The sequence below is a fragment of the Pelobates fuscus genome, chromosome 12 (assembly GCF_036172605.1).
Source record: "Pelobates fuscus isolate aPelFus1 chromosome 12, aPelFus1.pri, whole genome shotgun sequence".
In the NCBI taxonomy this organism is placed as follows: Eukaryota; Metazoa; Chordata; class Amphibia; order Anura; family Pelobatidae; genus Pelobates; species Pelobates fuscus.
This window is the reverse complement of record NC_086328.1, coordinates 72,348,055-72,369,327: the sequence shown is the minus strand read 5'-3', so window position 1 is coordinate 72,369,327 and position 21,273 is coordinate 72,348,055. Positions and strand designations below refer to the sequence as shown.

Below are 21,273 nucleotides of genomic sequence, written 5' to 3'. Positions count from 1 at the left end.
TATACTTGAAATCCAGACAAAATTATTTTTGGGTTCAGCACCCAGCACCACCACTGTAGGTGTCCCTCGGGAGGTAGCCACAGGAAAGCATACATTTGAGGAGAGCCTGTGGAAACAGTTCAAGAAGTTAAGTATTGCAGTTAGTATGTTTATCTCCCATGTTAAAAATGGTGTAGGGCTTAACACAATATGGCCATACGGTGTAACTGAAACCTCTTTTTTGTTTACTAAGATCAATTAGTGTGTGTGTGTGTGTGCACAGTTCCTTGATCTGTATTTTTTCCAGTAGCTGCCAACTCTGGTATTAAGCACAGCTCAACATAATTTTTAACATTGAACTTGTAAGATTTTTCTGCATAATAATGCCCATCAGGGGACATACTGAATATGTATAGCATGGAGCAGAGGAGAGAGAGATTTATTTACACATAAACCAAGGGATTTTACATAGGAAAAGAGAGATTTTTAGCAGGACAATGAAGGTCCTGATGCCAATTCAGCGATCTCAGAATATGGAGTCTAGTTCTGATGTCCTATAGCTTCAAGAAGACATATATACTGAAATAACATTTTAGATAAGGTCTACACAAATGGATTGTAGTCTGCATAATAATACACATGAAAAGAGACTATAAGCACAAAATATATTTAGCTTGAAGTAAAGAACAGATAGGCTGGTATGATAACATTGAATTAATATCTTAAGGGTACAAAAAAGAGAATTGGAGGATGCATCAAAAAACAAAAGGGAAAGGAATACTAAATGGTGCAATAACTGATATTATAACTTAAGATTTAATAGGTCTAATAAAAAAAAGTCAAACTAATGGGTACTAAGAAGAACAAGAACTGCTCAACAAAAAAGAAAGAAATAGAAACAAAAAATAATACTACAATAAAAAGACACATATATCTATATATACATGTAGAGGGAAAAAATGAATGTGTATAATGTAATGGCTATAATAGCCACTAGTGGAAGTAGTAAACTAACACCCTAATGGAGTTCTCAGAAGAACACTAAATAGTGGGAAAATGTGTAATATCGTCAGACAACTTTCACAGTTTAGATGCAAAGATATGTAATAGATGAACACATACTACACACTAGCACGGTAATATGATATGGACTACTGTGTCCAAGGTCCCTTGTAGCCTGCGCTCAAAAATATAGGAGTATATTATGCTAACCTATCTTAATATTGAGTAGTATCAATAATGCAACGATTGTTGGGACAGTATGTATCCATACTCTGTCTCAGCACTAGAATAAAGTGCAAAAGTATTGTAAGTTGAATCGCTCCACTATTAAGTTCGATACAATGTTGCACACACTATTATAATTACACTATTATAAGTATAGTATTATAATAGTTGCAAAGTTCTATGGTCGGTCCTTCTGCTGCGTTTGGAAATGCAGTGGCAGGATATCTGTAGTGTAACTGCACACAATTAATAGGAATGTTGGGGGGGGGTACAAATATACAGTAAGAGGTGAAATAGGAAAATAGACAAATTAGCCCTATTGTGCCTTCGAGGGCACCCCTTACCCCGACCAAAAAAACTTGCCCTGTACTATCCTGTATTATAGGTATAGCCACCACCCCAGAGAATAGTAGAATAGTAACAAGCCTAGTATCATTATAATAGTAGATATAATCACACTGAGACACTGCGATAGCATGTAGCTATTAAATGCTCTAAGGACCGTTGGCTGTACAGATAAGTAACTAGTAGTCTGAATGAACAAAGTTCCTAATGAGCCTGGTAGCAGTTCGTTGGTAAGATGCTAGTGATAGCAGAACTACTACCAGGCTCATTAGGAACTTTGATCCCCGTATGATTTTGAACGTTTGTACACTGACATCAGAGCTGAATAATTGAAACACGCGTCAGGGGCACCTCTGCATCTTAGTTGGATTTTTTTATTAGACCTATTAAATGTTACGTTTTAATATCAGTTATTGCACCATTTAGTATTCCTTACCCATTTGTTTTATGCTGCATTCTCCAATTCTCATTTTTTGTTTATTTATCTACAGGGGTTAACCCCCAACTAGGATGTTTTGCAACTATAGGCTCCATCTTTCTTTTTTTTTCTTGTAATATATAATATCTTAAGGTATTCAGCAATGTTAGATGTGTTACTTAAAGGGTTACTCCAACCAAAAAACAGTGTTTTCATTTTAAAAAGGTGACTTATTTGTTTTGCTTTGGTGCCATCTTAAAGCAAAACAAATAGAGAAAAAAGCTTAACCATAGCTGATATCCATCTCTTGAATTCAAGTTCTTCCCTCAACCCTTGGCGAAGGTAAGGGGCAGGGACAGCACATGGTACCAGCATTAGACAACAATTTTGTACAAGATTCATATTAGCCAGCATGGAAAACTGAAAAAAATATATAAGCCTATGGGGGTCAATATGACTCCCATATCACTATAAGGGCGGTTGTAAACTGGAGAACTGGAAAACTGCCATGGGAAAGCACTGGATTGGCTAAAAAGCTGCAATTTTGATGATGTCACCAAGGGGGCAGAGCCAGCGCCGGCGGACCCATGGAGAGCTGAAAATAAGGATAATTTGAACCCATTCTGAGGGAGCTAAGGGGTGGCAAGCCACCTAAATGGTGGGTTTTCCTTATAGGGTCAGGAATACATGTTTGTGTTCCTGACCCTGTAGTGATCCTTTAACTATTCTTTGTAAGCCAGTCCACACAAGTTTGGCTCCCCTACATCCCTCTTTCCATATTTATTTCCCTCTGCTGAAAGAAAGAGTTGTGAAGAGTTGTAAAATATATATATATATATATATATATTTTTTTTTTTTTATAACTGGGCTTATTCCGTGCACATGGCCCTTGAGCTTCAGCTCCATCAGCCCCTATGTTAATACAGTCCTGCTTGAGACAATAGAATGGTCCTCCTAGAGAAGCACTGGGACTGCTCAGATAAAGCAATGTTTACAGTTGTCAGACTGCAGGAAAAAATTTTGGACGAAGACTAGAGGGACTTTTATTATCCTACAGTGAGAGAAGATCCACTGAACCAGCTGTGTAAGTTATACTGCTCTATAGTATAACAGTTTTGGTCTCCTTCCTGTAGCTTAGAATGGGCTAAGGCACGTACAGAGAGGTGAGGACATTTGTTATGTTGGATAAAGTGGAAGATATAATTTTGGTGTTGTTATAGCATGGGAACAGAGAGAGAGAAAAATCTATAAAGGACCTTAAAGGAACACTATAGTGCCAGGAAAACAAAGTTGTTTTCCTGGCACTATAGGGTTGTTAGGTCCCCCCCCCCTCCCTCGGAGCCCCCATCCCACTGAGCTGGAGAGGTTAAAACCCCTTCAGCCACTTACCTTAATCCAGTGCAGGGATTCCTTGGCGCTGGTGACCTCTCCTCCTCCTGCCAACGTCAGCTCCCAAGTGGAGCCGAATGCGCATGTGCGGCCAGGGGCACACCCGCGTTCAAACCGCCCATAGGAAAGCATTACTCAGTACTTTCTTATGGACGTCCAGTGTGAGTTCAATGCGATTTTTCACACTGACAATCGCGGTAGTGGCCTCTAGTGGCTGTCAGGGAGAGGCTGGATTAACCCTCAATGTAAACATAGAAGTTTCTCTAAAACTGCTATGTTTTCAGCTGCAGGGTTAAAGCTAGGGGGACCTGGCACCCAGACCACTTCATTGAGCTAAAGTGGTCTGGGTGCCTATAGTGGTCCTTTAAGCACTGTTTATTTTTGCTTTATATATTTTCAGCCCTCTGAAATGTCCCACTTTTGGCAGAAGAGGCATACCCACCTGTATTGAATACATACTACCCAATGTTGGGAGGTATGCATTCTTCTAGCATGAAATATGATAGGCATATTTAAAGGTACACTATAGGCAACCAGACTCTTTCAACTCATTGAAGTGGTCTTGATGCAATATTAGCCCTGCAGCTGCAAACATTGCAGTTTTGGAGTAACATACATTGCAAGCAGGGCTGGCATTAGGGGTGTGTGAGCTGTGCAGCTGCACAGGGCGCCATGGCAACAGGGACGGCGGGCTTTAGACACACCCAGCACATGTAAAGGCAATCCAAAGTTTCTAAAGCCAGCCTAAAGTAAGCGAGTGGGTGGGGTGGGGGCTAAATGGGAGGAGGGGCTAAATGGGCAGTGGGATTGTAAGGAGTATATCACGCATAAGTAACCCTGTTTTATTCTCAAGACCATGAGTCCTCAAACCCTTACTATTGGGAACATGCTGGATGCAATAAGCAAAGCATTTTATACCCAGGGCAAACAGGTGAAAATGGGCAGACTTGACATGTACCTTTTGTGTATCGGGAAGTAAGGAGACGGTGTGCCTACGGTAAATGGAGAAGCAACTGTAGATTGATAAAACGTTTGAATACCTTTTAATTAGCAGAGACAATATCGTCATTTTATGTAGATACAATGAGCAGAGTCAATCTCAGGAAGCAGATACCTTGATTTCAATCAATTAAACAAGTTAACCTATCTAAAATCTCAAAGGGCAGTCCCTAGTTTGTGATTGCTCTCCCTAAATCCTGTTTTACTTTTGACGTCCTGCATCTGAGGTACACGTACACCAGAAAAAAGTGAGGTCTGAATCCAAAGCCCTCATCTCTTCTTGTCAACCCAACTACAAGGAATCCTGGAATGTACCTTTAAAGGCTTGACAAAAGTTTCCAAAAAACCTAAATAGATACATTTAATAATGTAAAATGCTGCAAAACCTTTAGTTGCCATATTAATTAAAAAAAAGTCAAATTTTATTTTTAGAGTATATGCATGTGTGTCCTTTTTGGCACTTATAAAGTATTTCTGCCTTTCTGCCCAACAAAAATTGTTGTGTCAGTGGACAGTATTGTTATTGTTCTGTTTGATGTAGAAGAGTAAGCGGCCATATTGGAATAGGCCATGACCTTAGCTCTTCTTTTAGCCTCCATTGCCTTTTCATATGAGATAATTGAAGAATTACTAATTGGGTCACATGGCAGGAAAAGCTAATTAGGGTAGTTAAAAATAGGATGCTAATTAGGGTGGAAATGAACATCTTGTGACAGCTGAGGTCACTGTCTCATACAGAGACACAAGTGACATATTTTCAGTACCATCCTAACACACCAGCACCAAGATAGGTAACTTTCTCTCCCTCCTGGTACACTGACACCTGGGATAGATCACTTGTTCATTCATCACTTATTCACATTTAAATATATATCCTGCCAGAATATGCTTTATGAATAGCTGAGGTACAACATTTACACATTACCTCCAAAACACTGTAACTATGGATGTATAGTCCACTATGTTAAAACATAGATTTATTAAACTTACAGTCATGTCTACTTACCTGCAATAGACCACATGTTGGATATGATAGAGCTGACATTTTGAAACTTGTCCATAATAATATATGGTGCAATAAACTGCATATATGATAAGCTTGAAAATGCATGAACTAATAGAAGACCTGGATAGTATGCTAAATACAATATCCTGGCTGCAATACATTTTAAAGTAATCTAAGAGCATGTTACATATTGCAACCATAGTACATGAAATAATTGCTAGTGCTGTTTGTAGTCTGATGTACTTTATTACATTGATTTTCTGTTTGTTTTTTTTTGTTTTATGACACTTCTTGAATACACTATGCTTACTAATCCTCCAAGTACAGACATAGTACAAACATCACTGTGCCCTTTTTATTTGAATGTGTTATGATCAAGAAATATTAACCTATCCCTAAATTAAGGAATCAGTAAAATGAGACCCCTCCCTAAGCCACACACATACTAATGAGAGATGATTACTTCATGCTGATTGTGCATAACTGGCCTGGGTTGTTAGTTACCTGAAATATAGTCATAAATTATACATAACTCCAACTACTTCAAAATAGTATTATCTGTGTTTTAGGTGTTTCCGGATGGGTGGGTTATTAATGAGTAGTTTAGGTGACTTTAGGAGGTAATGCTGGGTTTTAAATTATTTTGTTTTAGCCATGCAACATTATTTAAGACAAAAGCTGGTATGGGGATTCAAATGGGAGCTACCAACATTACTTCACCATGGACAAAAAATGTCTATATTTTGGGTTCAAAAGTCCTGTATTTCCCATAGTCGGGGACGGTGCAGGCAAGGGTTACTACATCCAGAAAGACTGATATTGGTTAAAAACAGTGGTTTCCAAACCAGACCTCAAGGCACGCCTACCAGTCCAGGATTTAGGGATTACCCAGTTGTGTCAAGGTGTTTTTTTTTTTCTTTTCTTTCTAAAAACACCTTAGACACAACTGAGTAATCCCTAAATCCTGGACTGGTAGACATGTCTTGAGGACTTGTTTGGAAACCACTGGGTTAGAATAACAATTTAATTTGCACTAATATAATCTTGCAGGCTTTTGATGAATGCAGATAATTGTGACTAACTCTGTTACCCATGTTAAAATTTAAATTTACAAATAGAAATGGTAGGGTGCCATTTAGGGTTATATCGCCTCTGCAAAAATATTTCAGACTTATACTATCTTCCAAACACCATATGATTAGTCACTCACCTGATCTCAGTTGACTATTTTGACCTTTTAGGGATACTAAAAGGCTTCATTAAGGCATCAAAACTATTTTGGCTTAATGACACATTCGCTTGCGGTCCGGTGGCTGGGGGGGACAACATGTAAGAGATTTGCTTACCTGAACCTGTCCATCGCGGGGCCGCCATCTTTCTTGGCCTGCTCCTCTTCAACCGGAGCCAACAACACTGCTCTACTCTTGAGAGTACATCATTGAGGTCTATGGAGGATCCCGAGAGATCCTCCATTGACACAGCCAATTCCCTGCAGCCATTACTGGTGACTGCTCTGGTGATTGACAGTCAGGTGGAGGAGAAACACAGAGACAAAGTGCTCCCCACTTGTCTCTGTATATTCTTTGAGTGGGTTGGGATTTTCAGCAAAATTCCAAAACAGATTAGTATCTTTATGAAATACAAATTTTTCACGGTGGGTGACACCCACCCAAAGACCCTTGACAGTGACATCATAATTTCCAAAGACCCTTGACAGTGACATCACCGCTCGGGGTCCAGTGGATAGGGTGGGGTTAGGCAAAAGTTAGATTTACTTACCTGATCCTGTACTTCATGGGTGCTGCCATCATCCTCCTGCTGCTCCTCTTCAGTTCTGGTGCTTCAGCTGCCTGGAGTCGATGTCAGCTCTTTATTCTCCCTACTTTGTCTCAAGATATCATTTGACTGTGTTGGAATTTCGGTAAATGCCTGGTTCTCCCCCTCACTACATGACAGACATCAGATTTGCTGATTATGCTGATAGTTTTTCATGTGGGGGGGAGCACAATTAAACACATTGTTTTCATGGCTATCTATACATTTGTTTATGATTTCACTAGCACAATGTTTAAATGGAAATTACTGAGAAAATGGAAATTAAAATGTACATAAGTGAATGACAGTTTCCCTTCACGTTTGTTTCCATCCGTGCTGCCTTAGCCACACCTCTTATGTCTGTGACTCACACAGCCAGCATGAAAAAAATAATGGTTTCATTTTCATCTCCTGCTCTATAAATTGAACAAAACCTTTTGAAAAATATTCACGCACAAGAGGCTCCTGTAGGCTCTAGCGGGCTACTAACAGATGGAGGAGATATTATTTTTATTATTATTATGATATTTATAGAGCGCCATCAAATTCCGCAGCACTTTACAATGGGTGGACGAACATACATGTAGTTGTAACCAGAAAAGTTGGACAAGAAAATATTAATTAACAGACTGAGTAATAAGGGAAGTTTAAACATTAGAGCTCTCTTTATAGGAAGTGTTTAGGAAGGCTGTGCAAGTCACATGCAGGGAGAGTTAAACAATGTGTTAAATAACAGAGAATTAAGCACTGTGACTGCAGGGGCATGATCTATACACCAAAACGGCTTCATTAAGCTAAAATTTTTTGGTGACATGGTATTCCTTTTAAATTTGAAATTCACTTGGAATTCCAGACAATCCTTGCTTCAGTGAATAACCTTAAATGCCCATTTTACACTCTTCCACACAATATTACATTATTTTATATAGTGTGAGGCATTGCTTTAGTTTGGCATGCACTCACACAAAATCTGAGCCTTTTTAGTGTGACACACACTAACACAGAATTCTAAAACGTAGTCTGAGCCAGTGTATGTTGTTTTAAGATTGGAGATTTTTCTTTCCATTGATGAGTACATCAAGTTACATTTACAAAAAGGCATAATTTCCTTTGCAGTTTGCAGGTGCTGAATACATAAGAACATATTGAGTACTTCCTGTCTCTGGCTAATATTGTAGCATTTTTTTTTAACGCTCTGAGACTGATCTGGGCAGGAAGCCCTCTGCCATGATTGCCTGCATCGAAATGCATTTAGAACAGGAAGTAAAGATATAGTGATGATTACACACTGCTTCTTCCAATAAACATCAGGTGATGGGGATTGATGCACATCGTCAAATGATCTCCAAAATTAGGTAATGTACTGCGGTGCAGTATTTTAACCAAAGCCTTTATTATGTGCTTTAATTTAGTGGAACATCCACTTTTAAGAATAGGCACGCCTTTAAGATATGCCACCCGGAATTGTTAAAAGACTCTTTAAAATCTGGAGTTTCACTTCATTATGTGCTTTCAAATGCCAGTGAGTAGCCTTAATACTTAATCACCAAATTTAAAGAGAGATGATATATGATGCTCCATCTACTTGTGATAATTATAGTGTGCCACTTTCTCTGTGATAAGCGTATGAATAAAAGGAAATGTTGAGATTTACTATTATAAACACAGTATTGCAGTGAATTGAAACACGAAAAGCAAATTTTGAAACAAAATATGATTGCAATTTTTTTTTCAAATTCACATAAATTGGCGTTTAGCAAATAAATCCCTTTAAGTTCTATGTAGAACGCTACATGGTTTAGGAGTATATGATGAACAAGGCTGTGTAGTGGATGAAGCAGGCAGATTATCACAATTTCAACAGGCCACAAAAGAAACTCAATAGAAAAAATTACAAATAAACTAATAGGGTTGCATATTACATAGTTATATAGGCAGAAAAAAAAGACTTGTGTCCATCAAGGCTTTTTCACTATTCACTATTATTCAAAGTGATTTTCAAAATTACGGTCAAAATAGGAAAACTGAAAAAATTCTCCCAATTAACTATGCTCTCAGTTTGGCTATATGTGTTTTTTGTTGGTATGACTGCCTTGTTAATTTGGAATATAATACTCCCACTATGCTCATTGCACATTTTGTTTTCTTTTTTCAGATTCATGATATATTGCCTCCAATAACGGCCTCCATTTTGTGTGGACGGCCTCCATCTTGCACTCGGTTTCTATCAACTTACCCGTTGCAATCATGAGCAGCCCATTATCTCCAACGGATTACGACAGTCTCGAAATTCAACAGCAATATAATGACATCAATAACCGGTGGGATCTGACAGATGATGACTGGGACAATGAAAACAGTTCTGCACGCCTTTTTGAAAGATCCAGGATCAAAGCACTTGCAGGTGAATGTACTGAGAATGTATTTGAATTGAATTATCCTAATTAAAAAAATTAACTTGGGAAATATATAAGGACTTCCCTGGAGCAGGACTCTCTACTGCTTGGAGAGAAAGTAATTGCTCCTACAGCCTGGCCATCAACTGTTAAATCTAGATCCACCAGGAAAACATCATTACGTTTCCAGATGTTTAGGATACGTATGATATGAATGTGAAATGTCAAAACTATATGACCAAAAATATGACCAATGCTTCTCTGTGAGCTGCGTTTGATGATAGCTCAAAATGAAGGATTGGATTCCTTATGGATTTTTGAACAGTTTGACTTATTTCCTGGGGTCTGCCGGTTCCACTCCCTACCTCCACTACCAGTTCCGGAGAGAAGTTCCTCAGAACCTGTGTCAGCCAATACGCATTTGAGCATGCAGTGCTTAGCTCAGAAGTGCTAACCAAAGTTCATACTGGGGAATTTCTGCCTCTCTGTTGTTGGTGGTACAGGAGCAGCGCCCAGGTAAAAAGTCAAACTATTGAAAAATGGTTTGATTCCTTACAGTGAGGAAAGTCAATGCACTCCTAGCACCATAACCACTTCAGTGAACTCTAGTGATTATGGTGCTTGGATTGTTACTTTAATGCCTTGGTATCCCCCAGCAGCATTTTAGTTCTACAAACAGCACTTTTCTTGCTCTTCAAATAAATACACGTGTCCATGAAAACATGGTAGATTAGCAAACCCATATCCAACAGAACCTAACGTTTTTAGTAAGCCTGGGACCTGGGGAAATATGTTTGAGAAACATGTCTAACGTTGTATCTATCTGTCCAAAATTATTGATTCCATTGTAGCTCAAAGTATTCTTTAATATGTGTAAATGTGTGTAAGGTTGGGAGTGAAAGTAAACGCTCCCATGCCATCTGGTGCCAGATGTAATGGAATGTAGTGACTAACATGTAGGATTCGGTTGCAAGCTGCAGATGGTGGATGATACATGCAAACAATCCTAATCTACACTTTTGAACACTATTATTCTCATTCCTTCTAAATCTGCACATTATAATATAATGTACTGCCTCAGCTGTGTGTCTTAGAGGTAGAAATGAATTCAAACACATGATAAACAGTTAAGCTCACCCTGTAAGACTAAACTGCACGTGTTCTTGTTGATTTCACAGTTTAATTAGATGTGTTTACAAATAATTCCAATAATAGACGTTTTCTTTGACAAAATCCTACATTGTTTCCATGGATACTCATTGAATTTGCTATTTCGCTCCCTTAGTGAATATTTGCCACTAAATAATCTTTAACTCCTAGCTGGCACACCAGTGTAACTGATCCAAGCATGCTATATGATTAAATGTACCTTTGTAAGAGAAATTCCTAGTTACACAGGTATATGTGTTTTCCATTGGGCTCTCTGTAGAAAAGGTTTGTTCCATGTTAGATTCAGGGTTATTTACAAATGTGAGCATACAAAGTGAATTTTAAATTTAAAACTAATGTTTATTAAGTTAAGCTGAATTAGACAATTTTCCAGTTCTTTGAATTCTCTAGTGAATACTGGTGTAAGTGAACTAATATTCCCTCACTCTTTCTTTGATAATTATTGAAGAAGCATGTTTGCTAAATTGCAGTAAAATAATAGTTACCTGTGGAAACTGGTACATATCTGTGGTGGATGGGTTTAAAGGCTTGGGGGCAAGTAAATTGGAGGATGAAGATTGTAAACTCAGCCACATCTTGTTTATATGTAGAAACTCCATTATTTACTAAGAAAGAAGAAACGTGCCCATTCTCTTGGGACAGTTATGCATTTTTTATTCTATCAGGCAAAAGTTAAAGGAACACTTTGGTTGTTATGGTGTCAGTCAGTAGGCACTCTTATCTCAAGGGGTTAAACCATTCTCGACGTTGCCTTCAGTGGCGATCTCTACTATCCCCTCAGGCGGCATCTGGCTTCTGAAATGTTACTTTCAGCAAGAGCGGAGTGCCGCCTGAGAGGGGTGCCGCAGATTGGTTGAGAGTGGTCAGCTGATGTGTTTAGCCAATCAGTGACTTCCTATTCACAAAACTGTTTTGGAAAAGGTAAGTACTAACTAATATGCAGGGAATTTCCAAAAACATATAGTAACTACATAGAGAGCAAATAAATCCCACATATTTCTGGGCAGCATTTCCACCCCCGCCCCTCATGATTAAACCAAGAATTCTAAACACCGTCCTCCCACTCCCACCCCACACACACAAATACACTAAAAGGCAATGAAGATATAATGGTTTTGTGATGGATCACTCTGTCCATGGTTCGGGACATTGCCTTCTATTTTGTTTATTTCTAATTTATTCCCGTACCGAACAAACTACCGAACGACCAGACAACCCGTGTGTGGAGTGTGCCCCTCATTAACCTCTATCACATATGTAACACCTCAAAAACCACAAGCATTCTAAGCAGTCAGCTGGGTGGTCGGTGTTCGGTATACAAACGCGTAGCGGCAGCCATCTTTAGCCGTGAACACATACAGCCGTGTTTTTGTCGTTGAGTGCGTGGAAATATAATCGGACACTCGACGGCGCGAACACTGCTGGGACTTCCATACCTTCATACGTTCGTCTAGATTGGTATAAAAAGAGCGACATTCTGTAGGAATAATCTCCCGAACCAGATACATAGACTAAGTATCCATACGAACTCTTACGTTGAGTATTTTGACTATTTCATGTATTCCCGAAATAGACCGACCGCACAGCCTGATTTCATGGAACTCTTTTGGGCAGGAGCCTCATGTGCGGTCAGTCAAAATGTGACTTCCATGGAAATCCTAAACCCCAAAACCGGTCTGGGTGATCTTTGAATATGTTGGGCTATCAGGGGATATAACTTTAGTGTAGTTTTTGGGGTACTTTCAGAATACTGTATATAAAAAAGTATATTTTTTCTGTGCTTGGAGATAATTGGGTTATGTGAGTACAGTGCCTTATTCAATTCTCTCCCAAGCAGGGGAGATTACATTGTTTGTGTATGGGAGTGTCCTGGACCTGAGAGCCAATGACGTGAGAGATACTGTCTTTACTGTAGTCTACTCTCAGGTCCAGAGGGGAGTGCCCCTTGCATGGGGATTGACATAATCTGTGTGTGGCTCCATTAAAATCAGTTATCTCACAGCAGAGTCTTGTCTCATGTTTGTGGGAGAAAGCTATAACAGCTATCTCTCTTCTGCTTGGAGTACTTAATCACTAGTTCTTGTAAGAGCTGTTCCTGCTCTACTCTACAGCATCCCTCCCACTAGGGGGAAAAGAACATCTCTGACGGCGGAACCCCTCTTCCCATCGGGGAGGCCGCCAAAGGTTTCAATGCAAATATATCTATATAGAAAAAGGGGCCATCCCTTTGAATTTGATACAGTTGGAGGGCTTACAACCTGATCAGAAACCAGGGATTTTGCTAGGTGGTCCAACGGTATATTTTAGCCTTGGGGGGGCTTCGTTAGTGAAACAACATAGCGATGATAGACTAATTATGCGTCGAATGATGCGCTCACACTGTGCTGCCCGGGGGACACTAGGGAACTAAATCAGGACAGTGAGAGGATCCTAAATTTGAGACTACTGCTGTGAACAGAACGGTTGGGAGGTCTGTATATTGATTAAGACTTTATCATAACCCTGCTCTAATCCTATATTTAAAAACTCCACACCTGATATACTAACCCGACAACATGATTAAATTCAAATATCGTCATATGGCACTGTCACAAATTATTTGTGTTGAGGTGTTATTTCTCTCAAAATAGGATAACAAAAAAGAAGTGTCAATATCGGACCTAGTATTTATCAAGACACCACTGAGGTGTCCAGCCTATTTCCCCTTGTCAGCATAAAACCAGCTATGTTGAACAGTAAAAGTAATGCTTTGTCAAATGTATAGCATCACTAAAATGATAAATTAGAAGTTAGAACAATAAAACCAATAGCATCTCACATACAATTAACCATCTGTTATACTGCGTAAACATGAAACAACCAAAAGACAAATAAGGAAAATAAAGTAATAATAAGACAATATTATTCTGTAAAAGATAGGAAAAAAAAAGATTTAAAAAACTACAAATCAATAAAATATGATTTTTTTTTTTTTTTTTGTGTCAATCTGTTTTTATTCAATTTTCAAAGGTTACAACAGTAGGCACAGTAGGTACAATTTTGATTGGTACAGCGGTTACATATGTAAACGGTTAAACTTGCAGTTGGCAAACTGTACATAGTAGGGGTTAGGTTAAATGACGTTCAGGTTCACCTGGACAATCTTTCCTGAAGGGAGGTCGTGTCCTGGCATGTAGGGACACATTGCTTTGCTGGGCTACCCTCCAGACCAGGTTTCCACCCGTCTCCCTATACGTCAGGGTTGGTGTGTGTGCGCAGAGATTAGAGACCATACGGGTGCATGCTATCCTGAGCTAACGTTCTAGTGGGTGCGTGTGGTACAGTGTTAAGGTAGGTTTCTCCTAGGGCTGTTTTCTGCATGGCTCTGGTAATGGTAGGATCATGTACGCGGATAACTGCCTACGATAGCTATCTTGTGTCCTGCCCAGTCTCCATCCTTATAGTCTGTTGCTTAGTTCCTCTATCGGTCCGGGTCTATTGTCTCTTGGCTCAGCTGTGTCCTGACTCTACTTTGGGTAGTCCGACCTCTATCAGGGCCGTTTCTCGACCTCCCTCCTCCAATTGGGCTATCGAACCTAACGGTACGGTAAGTGCCAGGAACAGTCCTGTCGGTGGGAGGTGGCAGTCTAGACTCGCCGTACTGTGGTGGCGACTAATTCCCTGGTCAGTACCTAACCCTTCGGGTTGTTCCGTCTCTCGTCTGGTACGTCGGGGAAGGGGGGGTGCGCAGTAGGAGGTATTTGTGTCGGGTTAGGGTGTCAGTGGGGAAGGGTAGGGGTCTGTGAAGCTGTAGGCCAACAGCCCGGGTGAGGTCCCCCCGGGCGTGTACTAGTCTCTTGTTCGGGCAGTGCACGGTCATGGCCACACGTCTATCCGCATTGGGCTCAACTCCCGGAGCCCGGCATGCCCCTGTGTCCTCATGCTCTTCCCGCAGAAATATAATGCCTCCATGGGTACCATTGTAGGGCGCACTTGTCCGAGCGCCCCTGCAGGGACGCAGTCAGTATTTCCATCTCATAAATCGATTCTACCTTGTCAACCCATTGGCTGAAGGTGGGCACCGACGCCCTGTTCCAATGCAAGGGGATCAGCGCCTTTGCGGCGTTTAGCATATGGATGGTCAGTGAGAGCTTGTATTTCCTGGTGGGGACTGAGGTGTGGTGAAGGAGCATCGTCATGGGCAGTAGGGGGAGATCGCTTCCAGTGATTTCTTTTATTTTTGCATTAATCTGCCGCCAGTATGGTGCCAGTCGGGGACATGACCACCATATGTGCAAGGTCGTTCCCACAGCCGAGTTGCATCTCCAGCATGAGCCATCGTTGTTGTCGGTGAAGTGTCTCAGGATATCAGGCGTGCGGTACCAGTGGGACAGCAGTTTATAGCCGGTCTCCTGGACCTTCGAACTAATGGAGCATTTATGAGTAAGCAGTACGATTTTGTCCCATTCTTGGTCTGTGAGTTGCGTACCGGTTTCCCGTTCCCATTTGCCTCTGTAGCCCACGGGGGTATCATCCACGTTCCCTCGAAGGGTCTTGTATAGAAGTGATACTCCGTGGTCCACGTGAGATCGGTTTGTGCACAGCCGTTCGAAGCTAGTGAGTTGTCTGTGGAGGTGGTTCTGACCCGCAATTCTAGCTACATACGTCCGCACCTGATGGTAGCGGAATTCGTCCAACTGTGTGGGTCGTGTATCTCCCAATAAGTCGGGTAGTGGTCTAAGTGTTGTTCCTGAGCACCATCGGCCCACGTATATCCAATCGGGTTGCTGAAAGCCCTGGAACGCTGCTGGGGGTAAACCTCCTGCCAGCTCCGGGTTGTGGGTGATAGGGGTCAGGGAGTTCGGCGAGGTAGTCAGTTGTTGAGTGTGGCGGGTTTTGCACCAGGTCTTGAGGGTCGCGTCAATCATGGGGTTGTCTACGCGTAGCTCTGGGAAGGTGGCTCGTCCCAACCACAGTTTAGAAGGAAACTGGCCTTGTGTTTGCTGGAGTTCCATGGCCACCCATTGCTTCGGGCTGTCACCGACATGCCAGTCTACTATCCTGTGCAGATGTGTGGCTTGGTAATAAGACTGAACCGACGGTAGTCCCAACCCGCCAGCCAACTTAGAGCGTTCCATGACTGTCTTACGGATGCGTGAGGTTCTGTGGTTCCATACAAACCTGCGAATGGTCGAATCCGCATCCTTGAAGAACGAATGTGGTATAGAGATCGGCAAGGTGGCGAAGAGATATAGCAGCCGCGGCATCACGTTCATTTTGACCGCGTTAATACGGCCAAACCAAGTGATGTAGCTTGTCGTCCATCGCTGAAGGTCCTGCTTTATGCGCTTTAGGAGGGGAAGGAAGTTCAGCTGGTAGACCTGTGATAGGTTTTTGGGCAGCCAGGTGCCGCAGCTTCTCCGCACACCAGGAGAAGGAGAATTGGGCACTAAGTAGGTGGACTTCTTCTTCCTTCTGCAAAATCGGCATAGCTTCCGACTTATCCAGGTTGAGCTTCAGGTTGGACACTAGTCCAAATCTGCGGAATGCTTGTAGAAGGTTGGTGACGGAGATCAAGGGTTGTTCAAGGAAGAACAGCATATCATCGGCGTACGCTGCCACTCTGTGTTCTACCTTACCTATGCGGACCCCCGTTATGCCCCCATCCCGTCTGACCGCCTCCAGGAATGGCTCCAGTGAGAGGGCAAACAGGAGGGGGGACAGGGGACATCCCTGGCGGGTCCCGTTACGTATGGGAAATGGCTGCGACAAGCCCCCATTCACACGGATCCTAGCGGTCGGTGTCGAGTATAGTGCGGAGATCCAGGTGCGCATATGTGTCCCAAAGCCGAAATGCCGTAGCGTCTCATTCAGGTATATCCAGTCTACTCTGTCGAACGCCTTTTCGGCGTCCGTCGAGAGTAGCACGGTGTCCCGGTCCTGGGATCTCGCGTAGTGTATAACGTTTAGTGCGCGGATGGTGTCATCTCTAGCTTCTCGCCCTGGGATGAAGCCGACCTGGTCCGGGTGTATTAAGTCCGGTAGAATCCTGGATATTCTCAAGGAGAGCGCCTTGGTGAACAACTTCAAGTCGGCATTGAGCAGAGAGATCGGCCTGTAGCTGGAACAAAGCGTGGGGTCCTTCCCTTCCTTGGGGATCACCGTGATCGTTGCCGCTAGGGTGTCTGAAGGAAAGGCTCCGCCATCGCGTATGGCATTGAGGCTCGTTAGGAGCCTAGGCATAAGAATCTCCTGGAACGTCCGCAGGTACGTCAACGGGAGGCCGTCTGGGCCCGGTGCTCGGTGCGGTTTTGAGTGTTTCAAGGCTGCCGTGAGTTCCATCAGAGTCAGGGGTCCATCCAACTCCTCCGCGAGGTCCGGTGTGAGTTTGCGTGTGACGGTTTGCGATAGGTAGTCCGACACCCTCCGGTGGTGTAGTCTCGCCTCGCCTCCTGTTCGGGCCTGGGACTGATGGTAGAGATCCTTGTAGTACTCCCTAAAGGCTTCCATAATTCCCTCCGGCATCCTTGTGGATCGTCCCTGTGGGTTACGGATTTTATGTATGTGCTGCGATCTCCTCTTCTCCCGGAGCATTTTCGCTAAAAGCTTGCCGCTCTTATTAGAATGCTCATAGAAGAATCTCGCGGATTTCCGCAGGGTGTGTAACAGGCCCTGAGACAGGAGATCAGCCAGTGCCCTTCGGGCTTCTGTGAGTTGTAGGTACACATCGTCGTCCGCGGACGTTTTGTGAGAGTCCTCCAGGCTGGCTATCTTTTTGGTGAGGTCGGATATGTTTTTGCTCCTGTTTTTCCTCCGTTGTGAGCCCAGGGCTATAAAGTGTCCACGGATGACGCACTTATGAGCCTCCCATAGCGTTAGGGGGGACATGTCCTCCGTGGCGTTCGTGTCAAAGAAGTCGGTGAGTGACCGGCAGGCCGATGTCCTGGCTTCCATATCGTCCAGAAGGGTCTCATTGAGTTTCCAGTGACGCTCTGCTGGTCTAAATAGGGGGGATTTCATCCGGATCAGGATGGGCGCATGGTCGGATTGATGCATTATTCCAATTTTCGCGTCCTGGAGGTGGGTCAGTCGTTCTTGAGGCAGAAATACATAATCGATTCTGCTATAGCGCTTGTGGACCGCCGAGTAGTACGAGAAGTCCTTATCTTCTGGGTGTGCGACCCTCCAACAGTCTTGGAGCCCTGATTTGGCTAAGGAGCGTCGCATTGCGCGCAGGCAGTGTTCTGGGATTGCGCTTGTGCCGGTTGAAGAATCCACATTTGGGTCGAGCGGGGCGTTGAGATCACCAGCCATGACCAGTAGGCCTTCCCGGAACCTCTCAAGTTTGGCCAGGGTTTTGGCCAGGAAGACATGTTGTTTACGGTTAGGGCTGTATACGCATGCAAAAGTATATGGGATGTCAGCAATGGTACCCTTAAGGAAGATATATCGACCACCCGGGTCCTTGCTTGTGTCTGTGAGATTAAACGGTATCGTGTGTGCGAATAAAATTGCCACACCTGCTTTCCGAGCGTCTGGGTGATTTGCAAAATAGCCTTGCGAAAAGCGCCTATCTGATAGTGTCGGCGCATCTCTCTCTCTGAAGTGCGTCTCCTGCAGGAACGCAACGGACACCCTCTCTGCCCAGAGCCTACGGAGGAGTTGCGCACGCTTCTCGGGTATGTTGAGCCCACGAACATTGTGTGACCACAGTGTAAGCTGTGCCGGTCGAAACTGTGCCATGCCCGATTGATACCGGGTCCCCACCCAGGGGCGGCGTGGGCTAGGGGGAAAGGGATGGGAAGAGGGGGGGTTGTCTGGGGAAGTGTGAACGTCTGGGGTTGAAAAGTCCGTGAGCGTAGTCAGAGCAACGTCGAACCTCGGTCAGTTGGGTTTGTTCGGGGCCGTCTGAGGGTCGTCTCTCCGAACTCTGGCCGGTATTTACAGAGTAGGTCAGTTGCGTGGGGTGCGCGGAAGGCTCCCTACGGGGTATGTCGTCCCTCTGTGTAGGTTGTGTAGTCAGCAGTCTCCGTCGGCTCCTTCCCCGCCAGTGGTGTCAGCTGTAGGGACAAATTTGTCTGTCGTGTGGGCCCTTCCGTCCCGGGTCGTAAGGGGAGCAGTCGCCCCCCCCGGTCTCGTCACGCCTAGTGCGCGGAAGTCTGCGGCCCTCTCTTCTGTGGGGTTCTCCGACTCCACAGGCTTAGTTCTATTCTGTCTCGACATCCGTCGAAGCCTACAGTCAGCTGGCAGTGTGTCGGGTTTCTATCTTACTCCCTCCCCTCCGGGGCTCACAGAAAGGCGCGACCAGCTGGGGTCCTACCTCCCTCCGCTTCCCTATCTGTGGTGTGTGGTATAAAGGGCCCATAATTTATTTGGCCGGGTAGACTGACCGTTTAGCAGATATACAACTTCTATTCTGAGCAATAGAGACAATATATGTACAGGTTAAGCATATTGCTAGTTAAAATGATAGCATGGGAAATACACAACTCCTATACTGTGCAATCGAAACAATATATGTACAGATTATGCACAGTGCTAGAGAAAATGATAGCATGAGAAATATACTATTCCTATCCTGTGCAACAGAAACAATGTATGTATCGATTATGCATATCGCTGGGTAGGATGATAGCATGAGAAATATACTACCCCTATCCTGTGCAACAAACAATATTTGTATCGATTATGCATATCGCTGGGTAAGATGATAACATGAGAATTATACTACCCCTATCCTGTGCAATAGAAACAATACACGTACTGATTATGTATATCGCCAGGTAAAATGATATCAGGAGAAATAAACAGCACCTGCTCGGTGCAACGTTAACAGAACGGGACCCTGGTGTACACCGTGCTAGGTAAAATGATAGCTTAACTGAAAAATCGCACATTTTGATGCCTCTTGAACATAGCGGCACATATTATACATTGCCATTACGTGGTTCCCCCAGAGACGCCGTCACCCCGCACCCCGTCCGGCCAGGTAGTCGTAAGGTGTTGGTAGGCGACGTATCCTGGGCTTTGGGCCATCGGGGCGGGGTGGGTGCGTGTCTTTCCCCAACATACCCCCCTTCCCCGACTGCAACTCTCCCCTCCCGGTCCCTATAAGGTCCCCAGTCCTAGTTAATTTTCAGGCAGGATATTCAAACCTCTACGTAGGCCCGAGGACCTGACGTCCACCCTCCGGGGAGGCCCCAGGATTTGTGATAGACAGCAGTTCACATATACGGAAGACTGTCCGGGGACTGTCTCAGAAACATCAATCCTCGGGGGTATCCCGTCCCAATTCCCCTTCCCCCGCCCAAACCTCTCTATCGACCCGGGAATGATGTTAGGATCTAGGGTGGGCGATTCCTGGGCGGCTGGCCCGTGTCGCTAATTCCCCCACTTTACCCCCTCCCAAATCATCTAGTGGAACCCACGGGGCTTCGGGGGGGCAGTGGTTTGGTGTGGTGGGGGGGTGGTACATACCCTGTCGGGATTGTCTCAGCGTCCCTCGGCCGCCATGTGTCCTGCGGGCTCCCGGGGGGGGGGGGGGATCACCTGGGGCCTTTTCAACGATCATCCGGGGGGTGTCGGAGGACGAAATAAAATAGGGGGGGGAAATATAATACCGCTTGGATGGTCAGCTCAGCGGGGTTTCTGCGTCTCCGGGGGGTCTCGCTGCGTTCACTCCTCGGGAGCCACTGGGCCGCCTCTGCGCTGTATCGGCCTCGAAGGTGCCCCCTCGCGGAGGATGTCTGCCGGTGTATTCGGGCCAGTGGGTCTAGCCGGAGGGAAGTCCAGGATCCAGTTTGCCACATGTATGTCAGGCAAATCAAGGGCCCGCAGGAAGCGTGGAATCTCGTTCGGCCACCTCAGGACTTGCCAGCGGTTCCCCACTCTGGCCTGAAGACTGAACGGAAATCCCCACTTGTATGGGATCCTCTTCTCCTGCAGAATGGCGGTGATCGGCTTCAGGGCTCGCCTTGCATCTAAGGTAAGAGTGGATAGATCGTGGAACAGCGCTATTTGTGAGTCTAGGTACCGGATTGAGCGTTGAGTCCGAGCTGCTCTCATGACCGTCTCCTTTAGGTGGAATGACCGGAGGCAGCAAATTAGGTCTCTAGGTTGGCCGTCGGGGCGCGGAGCTCTAAGCGCTCGGTGAGCTCTCTCAATGCCAAAGTTCGGTGGTGCTTCAGTGCCAAGGATTTGGGCAAATAGGCCTTCTAGTAGTTCACTGGGTGTCTCTCCATCTGACTCCGGGACTCCCCTGACCCGGATATTACAGCGCCGGCTCCTGTTTTCCAGGTCTTCAACCTGGCGCCTCAGGTCTAGCAATATGTTGCCCTGCCTCGTGGCCGCTAGTTCCGCTGTTCGTTGGTGTTGTGTGGCTTGCAATTGGTGCACCTCCAGAGTGTCTACCCTTTGTTCCAGCAGAGTGAGATCTTGCCTGACCGCAGTAACTTCTTCCCGGATAGCGGTTCGGAGTTCAGCCACGAGGTCTGACTTGTCCCTGCGTGTCAGCATAGTAGCAGCTATCTCTGCCAGATCAGCAGAGAGCC

At 44.3% G+C, this 21,273-nt stretch overlaps 1 protein-coding gene across 1 annotated transcript in view; it reads left to right on the top strand.

Moving 5' to 3' along the window:
- The window catches only part of LOC134579083 (spectrin beta chain, non-erythrocytic 1-like), a 230,305-nt gene that overhangs the window by 88,002 nt on the left and 121,030 nt on the right, over positions 1–21,273 (top strand). Inside the window, exon 2 of the mRNA XM_063438245.1 lies at positions 9,334–9,582. Within this exon, the coding sequence (XP_063294315.1) occupies positions 9,426–9,582 (157 nt within the window). The 5' untranslated portion in view covers positions 9,334–9,425. The remainder of the gene's footprint in view (positions 1–9,333; positions 9,583–21,273) is intronic.